Source organism: Cavia porcellus, unplaced genomic scaffold (assembly GCF_034190915.1).
Source record: "Cavia porcellus strain 051 isolate PalLab524CR breed Dunkin Hartley unplaced genomic scaffold, mCavPor4.1 scaffold_11, whole genome shotgun sequence".
Taxonomy (NCBI): domain Eukaryota; kingdom Metazoa; phylum Chordata; class Mammalia; order Rodentia; family Caviidae; genus Cavia; species Cavia porcellus.
Genome location: NW_026947494.1, coordinates 26,746,340 through 26,761,709, shown reverse-complemented (window position 1 = coordinate 26,761,709; position 15,370 = coordinate 26,746,340). Strand labels below are relative to the sequence as shown.

Genomic DNA, 15,370 nt, shown 5'->3' with positions numbered 1-15,370 from the left:
TGTGTCATGCGAGGAAGTGACCAGAGGCCAGGAAGCTGTAGTGAGAGTTGGATGTGTAAGATCGTAGAGGTAGATTGATTGTGGATTATGTCAAGATTGAATGTGGCCAATGGAAAGGTGACTGGTTTGAGTTTTCTTGCCTTTGTATCACTCATCTATTTACATAGTAACTAGGTAGCATCTGACATTATTTCATCTTGATATTACTCTATAAATGAGTAACAATGAAAACCAAGTAGTAGGCAGTTTATTTTTTTAAATTACTTAAAAAAGTTGTTTACACATGTGGATTTACATAACTTGGCAACAACATTTTAAAATGTACAGGCTATTTCATATTATTGCACTTAACTCTTTAATATATAAGGCATTTCATTTTACATAAATAAAGGATAATTATACTATCATACAACAGGTGTGGTGCCAATTAAGTCAACCGTACAATTCAGCGAGATGCTTGTGGGAGGATGGAAATGAAACCCAGGCTCCTCAGCCTTCACGGTATATTCTTGCAACTACAATTTACAATGTTAAACACATATTTACCCTCATAGCTTACTGTGAATGACTGACCAGTTTAAAAAAAGAAAAAAAAAAAAAAACAATGGAAGTTTGAATAGGACAATACCATTAGTGTTCACTTCAGGAAGTGTGGGAGTTTATTAGACTAATTAGAAATACTAGTCATGCCTTGAACACTGAAGACAAATAAATAGCTCTCTATCTCAGGGTCAGAGACAGTTTAGTTTTTGCTTCTTCCCTTATTCCTCCTGTTGGCCGGGGGCAAGGCATGATCTTGCAGAAATGGTTGATTTTTAACAGCACAGTAGGCCAGAGATCCACCCTGTACTCTTCAGATACGAGGATTAGGGACATAGACGACCTGCCATTGCTCCATTTTGCTCTAGAAATTCCTGTATGATCACATGACTATGAATTTCTTACAGACATAGCTGTAAGAGTGGAGGAAAAATCGGTGTTCAGGGTTGACTTCAAAATGTCGGATACTCTTGTCGTTTAGGCAAAAAAGCAGAAACCACGAAACTGACCCCAGAGACTTGAAAAAAATCCAGCATGCACCTTGCACTGACTTCCTATAGTATCCTACCTGTAACTGCAATGAAAAGTAGAAGCTAAATCAGGTTTTTCTAGCTACTCCTGAACTACATATTCCTCTGTATAACCTGTTGAAAAATGAGAAATCTGGCTCAGATAAGCCAGATATTTCACCCCCATCTGAGGGACCTCTCTGGGCTAGCTCCATAGATATTTAGCAGGATTGGTCACTCAGAAAAATGATGTACAAAGGTGACAGCTCATGTATTACCATGGTCCAAGGCATGTAGCCATAGACATCGCTGTGAGTTATGTAAAGAAATTGCCAACATAAAATCTTAGCATCGTGTGTTCAGGTATGACAAATGCAATCCCCCTCCTATTTCTAGGACTCAACAGACTGGCCTGCGCCACCCAGATTGTACATACTGCATGGTCCTTTAACTTTGACTCACCCTGTTTTTCTTCCTTGTTCTTACGACATTTTGGTAAACCAAGCTTGTGGGGCTTTGGAATTTAGGTAGAGTGGGAGGGGAGAAAAGTCAGCTTTGTGACAGGGGCTGGCCACTTTGAAGAAGCTAATGGTGATCGGGAGTTTCACAAGCAGCCTGAGTCACGGCAATCTGCAGGAGAACAGAAACTTTCAGTCACTGCAGAGCTCTGTCATTGTACCAGGTCAGGAAAGAGAGATCTGTTACTTAGCAAGTTACATTACTTAAGTGTGTTAAGGAAGAGGAGGAAAGCCATCCAAACAAGTCTCCCCAGAGGACTATTTTACACTTTGCAGTTTGGATTTTAAAAGATACTTGATTTTTGAAATTTGAATTAGTAAGTGGAGTGCGTAAGATGTAGAAATGGAGACCCAGTGACTGAAAATTTTGGCCTGCTTTTGTGACTAATCTTGAATTGAAGCATTTACTCAAGACCAGTTAGAAAACTAAATGCAAGGTGCTTTTAGATTTGGAACTTCCTGCTCCTTCCAGCAGCAAAGCTCACAGCTGTCGGGACTGTTATTCTGTAAAAGAGCCATATGACTTAAATTTGCAGAAACAGAAAATGATCATAGTCAACTCATTGAGTTGAACGCTGCATCCATACATTGTACATTACACTCATTAGAAAATACTGCTTTCTGTATTTTGCTTTTTTCAGTTCTGGGATAATTCCTGAGCTCAGCCTACTGATTAGGTCATTATTCATTTTCTTTTTCTTTTCAGGGAAATACCTACTTACCTACCTACAGCTCCTCTTCCCACTGAATGTGCCCAAGAGCAGTGTCTCATTTACTTACAAAATTACAGGAAACTGTAGTCTCATTAGCTATGACGTTTGTGTCACCCCTCAGGTTCCTACTCACCAGGATTATACACTGGGAGATGGGGCAGGAGGTGTAGCTAGGTGTTTCAGAAGAAGGCCATGTCACCTCTTGTATCCCCTTGCAGACATAAAAGGAGGGGACAGGCACTGGAACAAAATGAACCCCCAGCCCAGGTGATCCACGACTTCTGGAGTTTGCTTTCATTGTTGCTGCAACACAATAGGGCAGATTTTGTATATAAATACAAACTTGGGGATTTTTGTAGTCCTCGTTTATACACATTGTTTGTTGCCTCAACCGTCATTTTGATTTGTGTAAAATAAGAGAACTGAGAAAAGGTGATTCTTGTTAAAATTCAGGAAGAGTTTCTATGCTTCCTAATTACTAACTGCACAGGTCCTTCTGGAACAGACTTCAAAATACTCCAGGCATCGAAGTGCATGAGCCCAACCAGGGGTTTCCCATTAATAGCAAGAATTTCATCTCCAGCTTCTATTGTTCCGGTTTGCTCTGCTGCACCACCTGTTGGAACAAATACAGAATAAGGGGTTGGCATTTTTCATAGAGTACAAAAAAAATGTCCAACTAAAAATTCAAATGATAACAATCCCTAAATGACATGCTTTTTTTTTTGTTTGTTTTTATTTTTTGTGCTGGGGATTGAACTGATAACCTCGTACTTGCCAGGCAGGTGCTTATGCCACTAAGCTAAATCCCCAGCCCAAATTTTTTATTATTTTTTTTTAAGCCAGTCATATTTAGTAGTGGGGGGGTGGTATACCAACTTTAGTGACACTAATGTTAATAAGTTCTGATAACCCACTGCCATTGGAACAGCCTTCAGCCCAAATTCTTAAGATAGGCAACTGTTACAGCTTATGTCTAGATGTCCCCCCAAAATTTCTAGTATTGTACTGTGAATCAGATTACATGGATTAAGGGAGGATAATTACTAAATCAGTCTACTGACTGGTTTTGCACCACCCTAATTCCAATAGCTAGACAGAATATAAAAGGGGCAAAAAAAAGAACCAAACAAAAAACCTGCTAAAATCCTTTGCTTGCTTTACTGCTGTCTGTCCTGTGTGAACTGTTTTACCTCTGAGATGCCCCTCGGCCATGCAACCCTGCCTTGGAGCCAGCTGATTATGGACCGACTCCTCTACAAACTGTGAGCCAGATAAACCTTTCTTCCTTTAACTTTGGGTATTAGTTTTCTCATTGCTGAGTCAAAATACTCAAGACAGCAACTATTTTATCTTTTGGAGACAGAATTTCACTCATTTGTCTAGGCTGGCCTCAAACTTGAGATCCTCCTGCCTCAGTCCTGGGAGCAGCTGGGATTATAGGCATGTGCTGTTGTGCATAGCTTCAGACAGGGAAGTGTTTCTTAAGATACAAAATGCATATATCCATAACAATAAGCTGGACTATATAAAAAAAAAAAAAAACCTCAGATTTGTTTTCCTGCCAAAGTACAAGCAAGACAAAGGAACTGACCATAGGAAGATAATTTCAATCTATATAGTTAACAGAGACTTAAGTGACTATAAATCAGTTAGAACAATAAGCAGAAAGGTGGGCAGAGAAAATCAGTAAAGTCCATATAGCCAGTTAACCTAGGAAAACAGGCTCAGTTTTTCAATTAACAGCTGTTGCTGAAGTTTGAGTTCTGAGACGCAGTGATTCCTTGTTGATCAGTGACAGTGGAGGGTACTTCATTGTTACTAACACAAAGCTTCAGATATTTACATTACAGCTTTGTGTGGGTTATGGCAAATTATTAGCGCTGAAAGCCTTTGTTCACTTTCTTACACATACACATGAAAACGACCACAGTGAAGAATAAAGGCATATTGGCTAAGGAGGCATCTTCCGGAAAATACAGCACTGAAAGAAAAATTCCAAAGAATGAAAGTAGAAATCTGAGATCTCAAAAAAGACTGGGCAGAAACATGTATTTCATCTTAAATTTCTTAAAGTTATTAAATATTTGGCATTTGCATATATGTAATTATAGCTGATTATAAATGTGATGAAATAGAAACACATAACCTGGAAGAAAGTGCTAGGTTCACATCCAACCCAGCTGATAAGAGCCAGCTTCATGATACAGAAGGGTACTATTGTTAGGAAGAAGGCCTCACCCTCTCGGCTCTGCATAAAAGCAGTGAAGATTTCATCACAGTCATTGTTTTCTCAAGATAGAGTCTTAAAAGACCTGAAACACTGTTACATTTGTGACAGCACACACCTGACATCCTGGTCTAGAATGTTAACCGAAGGCTCATGGCAGCTCAGATGAAGCAGAGAGGCTCACAGGGAGTGTCCCCTGGGTCTCAGGACAGGTGTCTCCACCCAGCCCACGTGGATGTGCTGGTAAGAAGCACCCCAGAGAGCAATCAGGGTTTTGGTCGAGTCTGTAACCCCGGCAAGTTACATATTCTCTGTACCTCATCCTTCCTCGCCTGCCTTGGTGACAACAGCATCTAGCTTATTTCACTGGGACGTCAGAAGGATCAAGGTGAGATGAAGCAGATGGAAATTTGTTAGGAAATAGTCTATGCTGTGCAGACCACAGGTGGTGCCAGCCTTTGGGCTTTACGTGAGAGAGAAATTAAACACGACTATTTTAGGTTTTCTCTTACAGGAGGCCAACTAACCCTAACTGATTGACACAGAATGCCTGTCTCCATTTACTGTAATTTTTTTTCCCTTTTTTTTGGTACTGGAGATTGAACTTGCAACCTTGTGCTTGCCAGGCAGGTGCTTATGCTGCTGAGCTATATCCCTGGTTTCATTTACTGTATTAAACAAACAAAAACAAAAAACTTTAGACAGCTTTTATGGTTTTGCCCAAAAATGTCTTGTGTAGATTTTATTTGGCACAGACTCTTATAGTTAATAATTAGTATCACAATGTAGAAGTCTACATTCGGCTTATTATTCTACGCTGTGGTTTTTGTTGTTTTAGTTTTTGAGACAAGATCTTGTGTACTCCAGGCTGGTCTTGAACTAGCTCCATAGCTCAGGGTAGCCTCAAACTTAAAGCAATCCTCCTGTCCCAGCCTTCCGAGTGCTGGGATTACAAGCATGCACCAACCATACCTGTACTGGTCTTGTTTGATATGTAAAGGTCTAATTTATTCTTTAATTGCCATACACTGTTCCTTTTTATGAAACTTTTCTCTAGCATTCTATGACAGACAGAAATGTGTGCTCTTCCATTGCTCCCATGTTAGTGAGGACCACCATACAGATGAACATATACGTACTCCTCTAGAAAGAGCAAGTAGCTTATTAACGACATCTCCTGGTTTTGGCTAAGCTAACAAGACTTAAATAATTCATAATACTGTAATTGTCATAATTTTCACCCTGCAAACTAACAAACGAGCATCTTCAATGTTTCTTGGCCAGATTGAAATGTCAATTGTCTATTGGCTTCCTTTACCCAAATTTTCTCCTTATTTTGCATATTTGTCATTAATTATAGTTCTTTATTCTGATCACTGTTAAGACACTGCAGATTAGCTTCCAGTCAGCACTTGTATTTTTATATTTGCTTACAAGTTTTTTTTGCTCTATATTAATCCTTTTACAGTTGCATAGCATTTCAATCAGTTCTGTAGCTCCCTGAGTTTGCATAAGTACAGTGTTCCTACAATGATAAAATTGGCTAACAATCCATCTCAGAATACAGGATATATTTTTTTTAAAGCATGTGGTTGGTTATGTAGGAAATTTCATTGAACCCTATATGTTAATTACAAACTCAAAAGCTTTGGTAAACTTTTCAAATTGGCATGGTGTTAGGGTATTATATTTATTTTTTTCTTTTCATACCAGGGATCAAACACGGCTGCGTGCTTACAATGCAGGCACTTATGCTGCCAAGCTAAATCCCCAGCCCCCCCTTTTTTTGAGATAGGGTCTCACTATGCAGTTTAGGCTGGCTTTGAACTCACTACATAGCCTGTGACAATCCTGCCTCTCAAGTGCTAGGATTATAGCTGTGTGCCACCACCCCCAGGAAGTAATCAGGAAGAAGATGCAATTCTCTAACAATGGCAAACTGTAACCCTGTATTTCTACTTTTTATACCCTTTATTTTCTTCTTATTGTCTGCTGACTTACTTGGTCAAAAGGGGAAAGGAGAAACATTTCAAAAAACAGTCCAAATATATAACTGCACTAAGTTCTCATTGTTAACTAGATGGTTGGTATTTCATCAGGTGTTAAAAACAACTACTGACTAATTTTTTCATTATACATTTGCTTGCCTTTAAGAAAGCACAAGGGAAATAGGACAATTAGTTCATTACTCAAAAAATTATTGTTAGACCTATTGCAAAAAATTAGTGCAGGGTATCCTTTATCCAGAGTGTTCAAATTTGGGAGTATTTGCATAGGTTTCACTAACTAATTATCCTTAGTCTAAAATTACCTGAAATGCTCTGAACTGTGAAATTTTCTGAGCCATATGATCAAAAAGTTTTGGATTTCAGATTAGGAAAGCTCAACTCTATTGATGTATTTTTTTTGCTGCTTTAACTAAAAGCTACAAGAAAACTAAGTGAACAGAAAAAAGGTAAGTATGAGATGCAAGGTAAATGTCACATGCCTATAATCCCAGCTACAAGAAAACTAAGTGAACAGAAAAAAGGTAAGTATGAGATGCAAGGTAAATGTCACATGCCTATAATCCCAACATTTGGGGGCTGAGGCTGGAGGATTGCCATGAGTTCCTTGGAGGCCAGTTTGGGCTCAAACAAAACAAAGAGATAAAATCTTTAGATAAACTCTTAGGTCTTAGAGACTTATTCCCTAGTCTCTAAAAAAGAGTGAAGAAGGGACCTTTCATGTAATACTCAGAAGGACTTACATTCAAGAGTATGAATTTTTATTCTTTTAGTTCTTTAGTAGGATTCTATACTTTTCTTCATATGTGTTTTTTGTTGTTTTTAAAGACAGGGTCTTGCAGTGTTGCCCAGGTTGGCCTTGAACTTACAAGCAATCCTCCAGCCTCCCAAGTGCTGGGATTTTAGGCATGCGCCACCACGCCTGGCCTTGACTGTCTTTTCATAGAATGAAACAGCAGGATTAGGACTGAAGTGTAGTGATAGTATGTGATGCTCTGGTTTTAATTCTCAGCATAAAAAACTGCAAAAGACAAAAGTTGTCAAGGTTGTCAGTGAGAACATCTAGAACACTGTCTTTGGAACAGATGCTTCTTTTTCCTAATCCACATAAAAATTTCCAGATTTCTGGCCATGTTCTTGTTGGAGATGAAGTCACTTAGTACCGATCATGTGCGTAGAAAGCAGAAGACAGGACAGGACGGGGTCTGGACTCAGCCACTACCAGGGTAGAGAGAAAACCTTGCTCAGAAACTTAACTCATTGCGTTAACAGCAGTGAACACAGTGAGCCACTCGAGGGTGAGCGTCAGCAGGAGAAATGTGCCTGTCAGAAGGTAAGTCTAGGGTTATGGAAAGAAGTCCCCTACCCCAAAGCCCCTTTCACTGTATTTCGCTTTGTGGGAGGCAGAGCTGGAAGACATTCACCCCTTGAGGGGTTCCTTCTCTGATCAGTGCTGCAACTACTGCCGGTTGCCCAGCTAGTGCCACCACCGCCACCACTGTAGCCGGCAGAAGCCCTGGGTTTCACAGCCTTTTGACACCTTTTTGGGTTGTGTCTGGGACTGAGCACGACTCCAGCTTTCTTCCCGAGTACATCTTAAAGTATTTCCACTTAGCTGGCAAGTTTAAATGATAGTTTAGCTGGGTATAATGTTTTAAGCTGACAGGAATTTTCCATCAGTCATACAGGGATGTTACTGTTAGTTTTTGGCATGTACACCGTCAGTCTGATGGTATTACCCTTGTGAGCAACAGGAATTTTCAGTTAGCTATTTAAATGTTCTTATTAGACATACTGGTAATCCCAGCACTTGGGAGGCTGAGGCAGGAGGAGCACTGCCAATTTAAGGCCAGCCTGAACTATAGCAAAACCCTGCCCAAAATATTTTGTATTATTCTTTATATTCTGAAACTTCATGGTGACATAGCAAGGTGTGAGTTTTTATAAAATTCAGTTTGTTTTGCCTTTCATGTAATTTTTCAGTCTGTGGATCCTGTTGTTTTTAGTTCTGTCAAATTCTGTCAAATTCTGAGGGAAAAAGAATTTTCCCTCATGGTTTCACAAACATATCCTCTTTCTTGTTTTTCCCTTTTAGAACTCTGTCTTCTTTATCCTTTGGTAGTTACCTCTGTTTCTCTGTGGGGCATTTTAAATTATTTCTTCTCTTCCATCACTATTTTTACATATTCCATCTTCATAGGGATTTAGTCTACTTTTAAATTTTTTTCATTAATTTCCCAAATATATTTGACTTCCTTTGCACTAAGAGAACGTGTCTTTGTGCATTTCAGAGAACAGTCTACGTGCTCCCTTTGAAGGGCCTCTTGGGCTTGTTTCTGGATGACATTCCTTAGTTTGTAAAGGGCTTTCCTGATCCCCGGGTCTGCTGCAGGGGCCCCCTCAGGCACTCTGGTCCAGGCGCTGACCCTGGCGAGGGCAAGTCCGTGACAGTCATCCTGCTCAAGCTTGTCCTGGTGGCTCAGTGTTCACAGCTGTTAACTTTTTTACCCTGGAGCCTTTTCTGCCCTGGTACTGTTGAGTCCAGACCCAGGAGGGGCCTGGTGCCTGCTTACGCCTGTCTTCTGCTCCGGTGTGGCCACGGGCAGCCAGCCTGTCCCACTGCCACCTCTAAGCTGTAGAGCACAGCCCGTCCAACCCTAGTCTAGCCCTTCGCACCACAAGACGCCTGGGTCCAGTCACCCTCAAATTCCGGTATTCAGTCCTGGTCCTAGATTGAAGACCCAGCCGTTAATCCACAGTTCTCCGCTCCTGCTTATGGACGGGGGCCACACTTCTACTTTCAATCCATAGAGATTTATTGATCTTTCAACTCAGCTACAATAATGGGAAGGATGATTTATTCTTGATATGCTCTACTTGGCTACAAGTAAGGACAGAACTAGTCCAGATATCACAGTCCAGGGTGGAGGACCAGCAGGGTAGGTTTTGGGGGAGCAAGGTAGGGTGTCTCAGAGGCGGTGCTGGTGACTGGATGGTGACAGTGGCTCTGGATGCACTAAGAGAGGCTCCAGACTCACCACGCGGTCTAACAACTCGGACAGCATGCCTCGGTCTGGTGGGCTGCTTATCTTTGCTCCAGCGAACATGCTGGCATTTTACTTGGGTTTCTGCATACAGATTTCCCCACTTCCTCTACTTGGCTCCCAGTTCAGGAAGAGATTTCATATTAATCATTTTAGTAACACCTGTTTACCTCTCATCTTGTTTTTTTGAGACAGGGTCTTGCTGTGTAGCTCAGCCTAGCCTTGAACTCCTGGAGATTCTCTTGCCATCTCCCTGTCCTGCAGTCCAGTATTTTAAGTTCGGGAGATCTGGGACTAAGTGTTCCTCATTGCTGCATCTGATGGCACTGTTACCTGACAGGGTTGTCACATGGACATGACTTTTAGTATGTGTAAAACACAACAGGCAGATATGGATTAAACCCTGCATATCACAAAGCATTAAAAATTAATTACATTCCTTCTGGGTGTAGTGGCACATGCCTATAATCCCAGCACTTGAGGCAGGAGGATCACAGTTGAGTTGGAGGCCAGCTTCAACTACATAGTGAATTCAAGGGCAGCTTGAACTACACAGTGAGACGCTGTCTCAAAAACAACAACAAAATACATTTTTAAAACACAGGGTCGATTCCCAAATGCAAGGCACTCATTTTCATTGAGACACATAAGGAAAATGAGCAGGCAGCAGCCGATGGCTTTCTAGGATGTTACCTTTGTAGACCCTTTTAATGACCAGGGGTCCATCTCCAGACATAGACGATTTGCCTCCATCCAGACTCAGTCCCAGGCCAGCCGAAGTCTTCAGCACTTCAACACACAGAGCATCGTGAGCCGTTCCGCTTCGCCCTGCAGCGACAGTGTGGGTCAAGACAAAAATGAAAGGGTTGTTCATGTGCTGCCTGTCCAGGCCCCCCACACACCACCCCCGCACCAGGGTCTCCTGGCACTCCAGTCCCCTCGCTTCCACCTTGGAGGCCAGCATCAGAGCTGGTCTCAGTACAGAGCCGCCTGTGTTCCTCTGCATTCCTGTGCATTTTCTGTAGCCAAGGAAAATCTTTTGTGCCCAGAAATCCTCAGAAGACAAATGACCCTTGTCAAATGCCACATTCTGGTGGCCCACATCTCAGAGAGGACGGAAGTCATACCGGGAGAACAAATGCAACTTCCTGCCAAGCCTGGCGACTGCAGCAGTGGGGTATCACAATCTGGTACCAAAGTGAGCAGCACCGAAGTGGCTAGTGTTGTGTGAGAGTCCCAATTGCCTGGGAAGCACCCTGGGACCAGGCAGAGCTCCCTCCTGTGCCCCGCAGCCTGCCACTCTCAGACCTTTCTCTCTGGACACACTGGCTCCCTTTATTGGCATCTGGCTCCACTGTGGGGAAGGGGGATGTTTCCATGGTGATGCTGGCTCTACAGTAACCAACTTGCATCCACTGCATAGGAGTTGGGAGAGGCCAGGCTGGAGGCTAAAGAGAGACTAAGTTTGCCTTTTAATTTCCCTGACTTACGTGTTGTACCAGCCAGGAATGTTAAGAGTTGTGTGGAAAGGCACACTTCAGTTGCCTGGGACTTAGGAGAAGGTCCACAAAAGCAACAAGTTGCTTACTTAACATGTTTGTTAGAGATGAGGATGGAGTGACCATCATTATCTCTGAACATAAACGATCAGTCTGTTAATGTGGTTTAAGAAAAGGGAATCCACACAATCAGAAAAATACTAACACTGGGAATGGCATACTTTTTAATAGGCGATTTGCTATTGAACAGAAAAAGGCCTATTAGGTAGTGGCTCTGAACTGTGGCTGCCTCCTGGAATCCTCTGCGAGTGTCACAAAGTTATTAATGTTGGTCCTCACTCCTCAATGTCCCTCATTTAGCAGGGAAATGTCCTGCACATGAGGGTTTTGAGGAAATTTCCTACTGTAATCCCAGCTCTTCAGAGGCTGAGGCAGGAGGATTGCTGTGAATTTGAAGCCAGCCAGGGCTACATAGTGAGTTCAAGTCAAGCGAGACTCCTTGCCCCCAAAGCTTTCCAGGTACCTCTAACATGTCTGTAAGGTAAGGAACACAAATGCAAAAGATGAACCTGCAGCACACAGAATAGGATTATGGACCAGGAGCAAACTTAAGCCTTCAAGGACTTTCACCTCAGTAACTGCAGGGTCTGGTCCTAGGCCAGAGTCTGATGGTATCACAGGAAGAGCTCTTCCTGGGTCTCAAATGCCAGGGAGGTAGTTAGGATAGGGCATCACACATTTCCTTGGATACACTGAGTTCCCAGGATGCTGGTGAAAATGCACCAACAGTTGAGCTAGGGCTGGGGACCAAGGAGCCCCCTCTATCAGGAAGCCTCTGCTTTCTGGAGGGCAGGAAGTGACCCAACAGCAGAAGCATCCCTGTGCCACTGCAGAGGCATTTGGACAAGAATTTCTCATTTGTTCAGCAGTTTTTCAGCAAAGCCTTCACAAATAGCTCAAGCCACAGTGAAGCCCTGTTGAGTACAGAGGCATTCAGCTACCCTGACGTCAGGAGGTGAAGTGCTGAGCCGGAACAAAACACCCAGCCTGGAAGGCTGTATCCAACCCAAACCTCCAGACTCTGCCTGCCAGGCTGGAGAGAGCCACATTCCGAATGCTTTTGAATGTGGGGGTAGAGGCCCTGGAAGGCCGCTGTCAGCCTGTGTGGCAGAGCTGAGCCCTCCGGTGTTCAGGCTCCAGGCAGTCTGTCTTGGAGGCCACAGAGAAAACCTGTCTCTGAGCCCCTGTCTAGCAAGTTCTCTGCTGGGAAGGCTTCAGTTCTTGTTTTCAAACACAAAAAGATGTTTGCCCCCTTCATTTCCTAAATTCTTTTAAAATAGAGTCTAGCTTGATGGTTTCTAAGGACACCTCTCTGTCTGCAATTGCTCCAAGACTGCTCTCCCTATGAGAAAAGCCTCTTGTTTTACTCACCAGCCACTTATGTCATAACTAGAAGGTGTTAACTAGAAAAGGGCTTCCTTCTTAGGAGACTTGGAGAGGCAGTTATTTAAAGTCTTCAACAGTGTGGCTTTAAGTATTACGGGCGTTTAAGAATTTATTTGTGCTGGGCGTGTGGCTCATGCCTGTAATCGCAGCACTTGGGAGGCTGAGGCAGGAGGATTGTTGCGAGTTTGACACCAACCTGGGCTACAAAGTGAGCTCAAGGCCAGCCTCAACTGCATAGAGACCTTGTCTCAAAAAGACAAAAAAAAAAAAAAAAAAAAAATTATTTGTAACATTGCTTTTCTAAGAAGCATCCCCAAACACTAGGCTTCATTATGTTTAATTTTTCTGACCCACGAATTTCCCATTCTTTTCTCTTGTACCCAGGATCTCTCTGTTGGTGGTTAAGCTGCTGTCTTACCAGGGCCAGGCTCCAGCGTGGCAGTCTTTTTGGTTAGTGAACCCTTTCCGTTGGCCGGGGGAGGCTCCTGCCTGATGGAGGGCCTGGGCTGGCTGTTCCCTCTCTTGATGACCACGAGGACCTGTTTGTGCAGCTGTGCCTGATGCAGAACCTTCAGGACATCGCCCTGGGCCAAGCTGGCCAGTGAGGCACCATTGATAGAGAGAAGGAAGTCCCCTCGGCTCACAGTCCCTTCCTGAGAAGCCGTCCCCTGAGAAAACACCCTGTGGATCTGAGACAGAGAAAGTGAAAGCTAAATTCACTGATGACCACCAGTAACTGCGAGGGGGTCCCCACATTCTGTAGCAGAGAAACAGTCTCAGTTCAGATTTCCTGATCGTACAAATCCTTGCTTTATTGGTGACATGCTCAGTGTGGGTGTGGGTGTGGGGTGACAGAGGTCAACACCAGCATCTCATGTATTTTCACACTGCTTCTTGTTAGTGACTAATACATGCCTGGCATGCATTGAAGACAGACATGAATGAAGCCTGCCCTTGTCTGATGGAGATGGCCAAAGAAGTTCTTTTATAAGTAGATACAAGTTTAGTCAGTTGATTCTCATTTTTCTAGTGCTTAGTTTAGCCAGAAGGGTATAGTATTGTATAAGTATTGGCATTTGGCCCATATCAGGTCAGCCATATGTTAAAAATACTCATCTTGCTAGCTGTGATGGGGCATGCCTGTAATCCCAGCTATTCAGGAAGCTGAGCATGGGCAGCTTACTGAGATCCTGTCTCAAGACATAAATAAAAAGGCTGGGGGCCAGGCATGGTGGTGCACCCCTGTAATTCCAGCACTCGGGATGCTGAGGTCAGACAGACCTACATAGTAAGTCTGAGGTCACATGGACTCTGTAGTGAGACCCTGTCTCAGAAGCAACAGTAAGAGCCGGGCATGTAGCTCAGTGGTACAGTGCCCCTGGGTTTAATCCTCAGTACCGAAACAACGCCCTAAGAACCCCAAAGCTTGATATCCTCAGAACATTCTTTTTTTGTCAATGAAAACATGCACTACATTCGCTGCTGTTACAGGGAACAAAACCTAGCAGTCACTGAATGCTCTGATCAGAATTCATCTGATTGGAATTCATTTGGCAGCCCAGTAAAGAGTGATTTCCTGAAAGCCTAATGACACTGTCACTTACCATGACTGATTTCAGGTCCACATCTGTCCCTCCTACCACACTGAATCCCAGACTTGAGCCTTCTTTTTTATGCAACACTATGAAGCAAATATCTTCTTTATTCTAGAAAGGAGAAACAAGGAAAAATTACTGTATATTGCCTTATGTCAAGAGTGAGCAGCGCTAAGTTAGGCATGGCAGCATGGTGGTACACGCCCGTCATCCTAGCACTCGAGAGGCTGAGGCAGGGGGATTGCCTGAACTACATAATGAGACTTTCTCAAAAAACCAAAAACCAAACCAAAAAACAGTGAAAAGTTCTGAGCTAAATCCTCCCAGTGACTGTCCAGCTCTCACAGAAACGTCAGTGGAGCCCCGGCTCAGCCATCCTGTGCCTCTCGGGACAGTGTGTCAACGGCAGGTTTGAGGGTGCAGCTGGAGCCCAGGGGAAGAGGTGCACAAATAGGATGGGCAGGGAGCTCTTAGAAGTTTGCACATCTGCAAACCATCTGAGGCACCACGATGCCTTCCTGGATAAGACTAGAGCATGCGGGGCTGGGGATTTAGCTCAGCAGCATAAGCGCCTGCCTTGCAAGTGTAACTCTGGGTCCACAATGCAGCAAAACCAGTTTCAACAGCGCAAAATGCGAAGTGCCAAGATCCCAGGAAAAGCACCCTGAAGCATCTGCTTTCTACTCCCACTTCTTGTGTTCCGGTTATGGGTTTCAGGTGCAGTTAATAAACCAGCCATCATAAAGTGTGCAGTACATTAAAAATATAAAGGATTGAAAATGAACTTCCAGCCTGTTGTGGGATTAGGATATTTTTAGTGGCATCTTAGGGTTAAGGAACAGAGGACTGTTTGTTGGAAGCAAAGACTTTAGAATAAAAGATTTTAAAATCAAAACGTCAGACGGCTAATTCTAAATTTTAACATCCTTCACTCACACATCAGATGTGAGTCAACAATTCTGCATTGCTTGGCTTCCTGTGCAGTGCCCGACAATCCCCTAATTCCACGGTGTTCCCAAACACAGCGACAGACAGGCAGCCTAGCAACCACCCTTGAAGACAGGTGAGAGGTGATGGAATGACAGGAGGGAGGGCCCTCTAACATTCAGGGAAGAATCAACAGGAGAAAGTTGGGGCCTATTAGTGGTGAGGACACATTTTCAAGCATTTTATACCACTCTAAAAAAAAGTTCATTCAAATATGGCCCATGTTCCAATACCTGTGGAACTGCGGAGGGGCTGGGTGACACTTTAAGGGCACCTTTAACCA

At 43.2% G+C, this 15,370-nt stretch overlaps 1 protein-coding gene across 6 annotated transcripts in view; it reads right to left on the bottom strand.

The window, feature by feature from the left end:
- Positions 1–231: 231 nt before the first annotated feature.
- The window catches only part of Pdzd2 (PDZ domain containing 2), a 370,241-nt gene continuing 355,102 nt past the window's right edge, over positions 232–15,370 (bottom strand). For all 6 annotated transcript variants that reach the window (XM_063258033.1, XM_063258030.1, XM_063258032.1 and 3 more), the window contains 4 exons: positions 14,110–14,211; positions 12,924–13,194; positions 10,254–10,388; positions 232–2,896 (listed from right to left, as the gene is read on the bottom strand). In XM_063258033.1, coding sequence (XP_063114103.1) covers positions 2,730–2,896; positions 10,254–10,388; positions 12,924–13,194; positions 14,110–14,211 — 675 coding nt within the window. In that variant the 3' untranslated portion in view covers positions 232–2,729. The remainder of the gene's footprint in view (positions 2,897–10,253; positions 10,389–12,923; positions 13,195–14,109; positions 14,212–15,370) is intronic.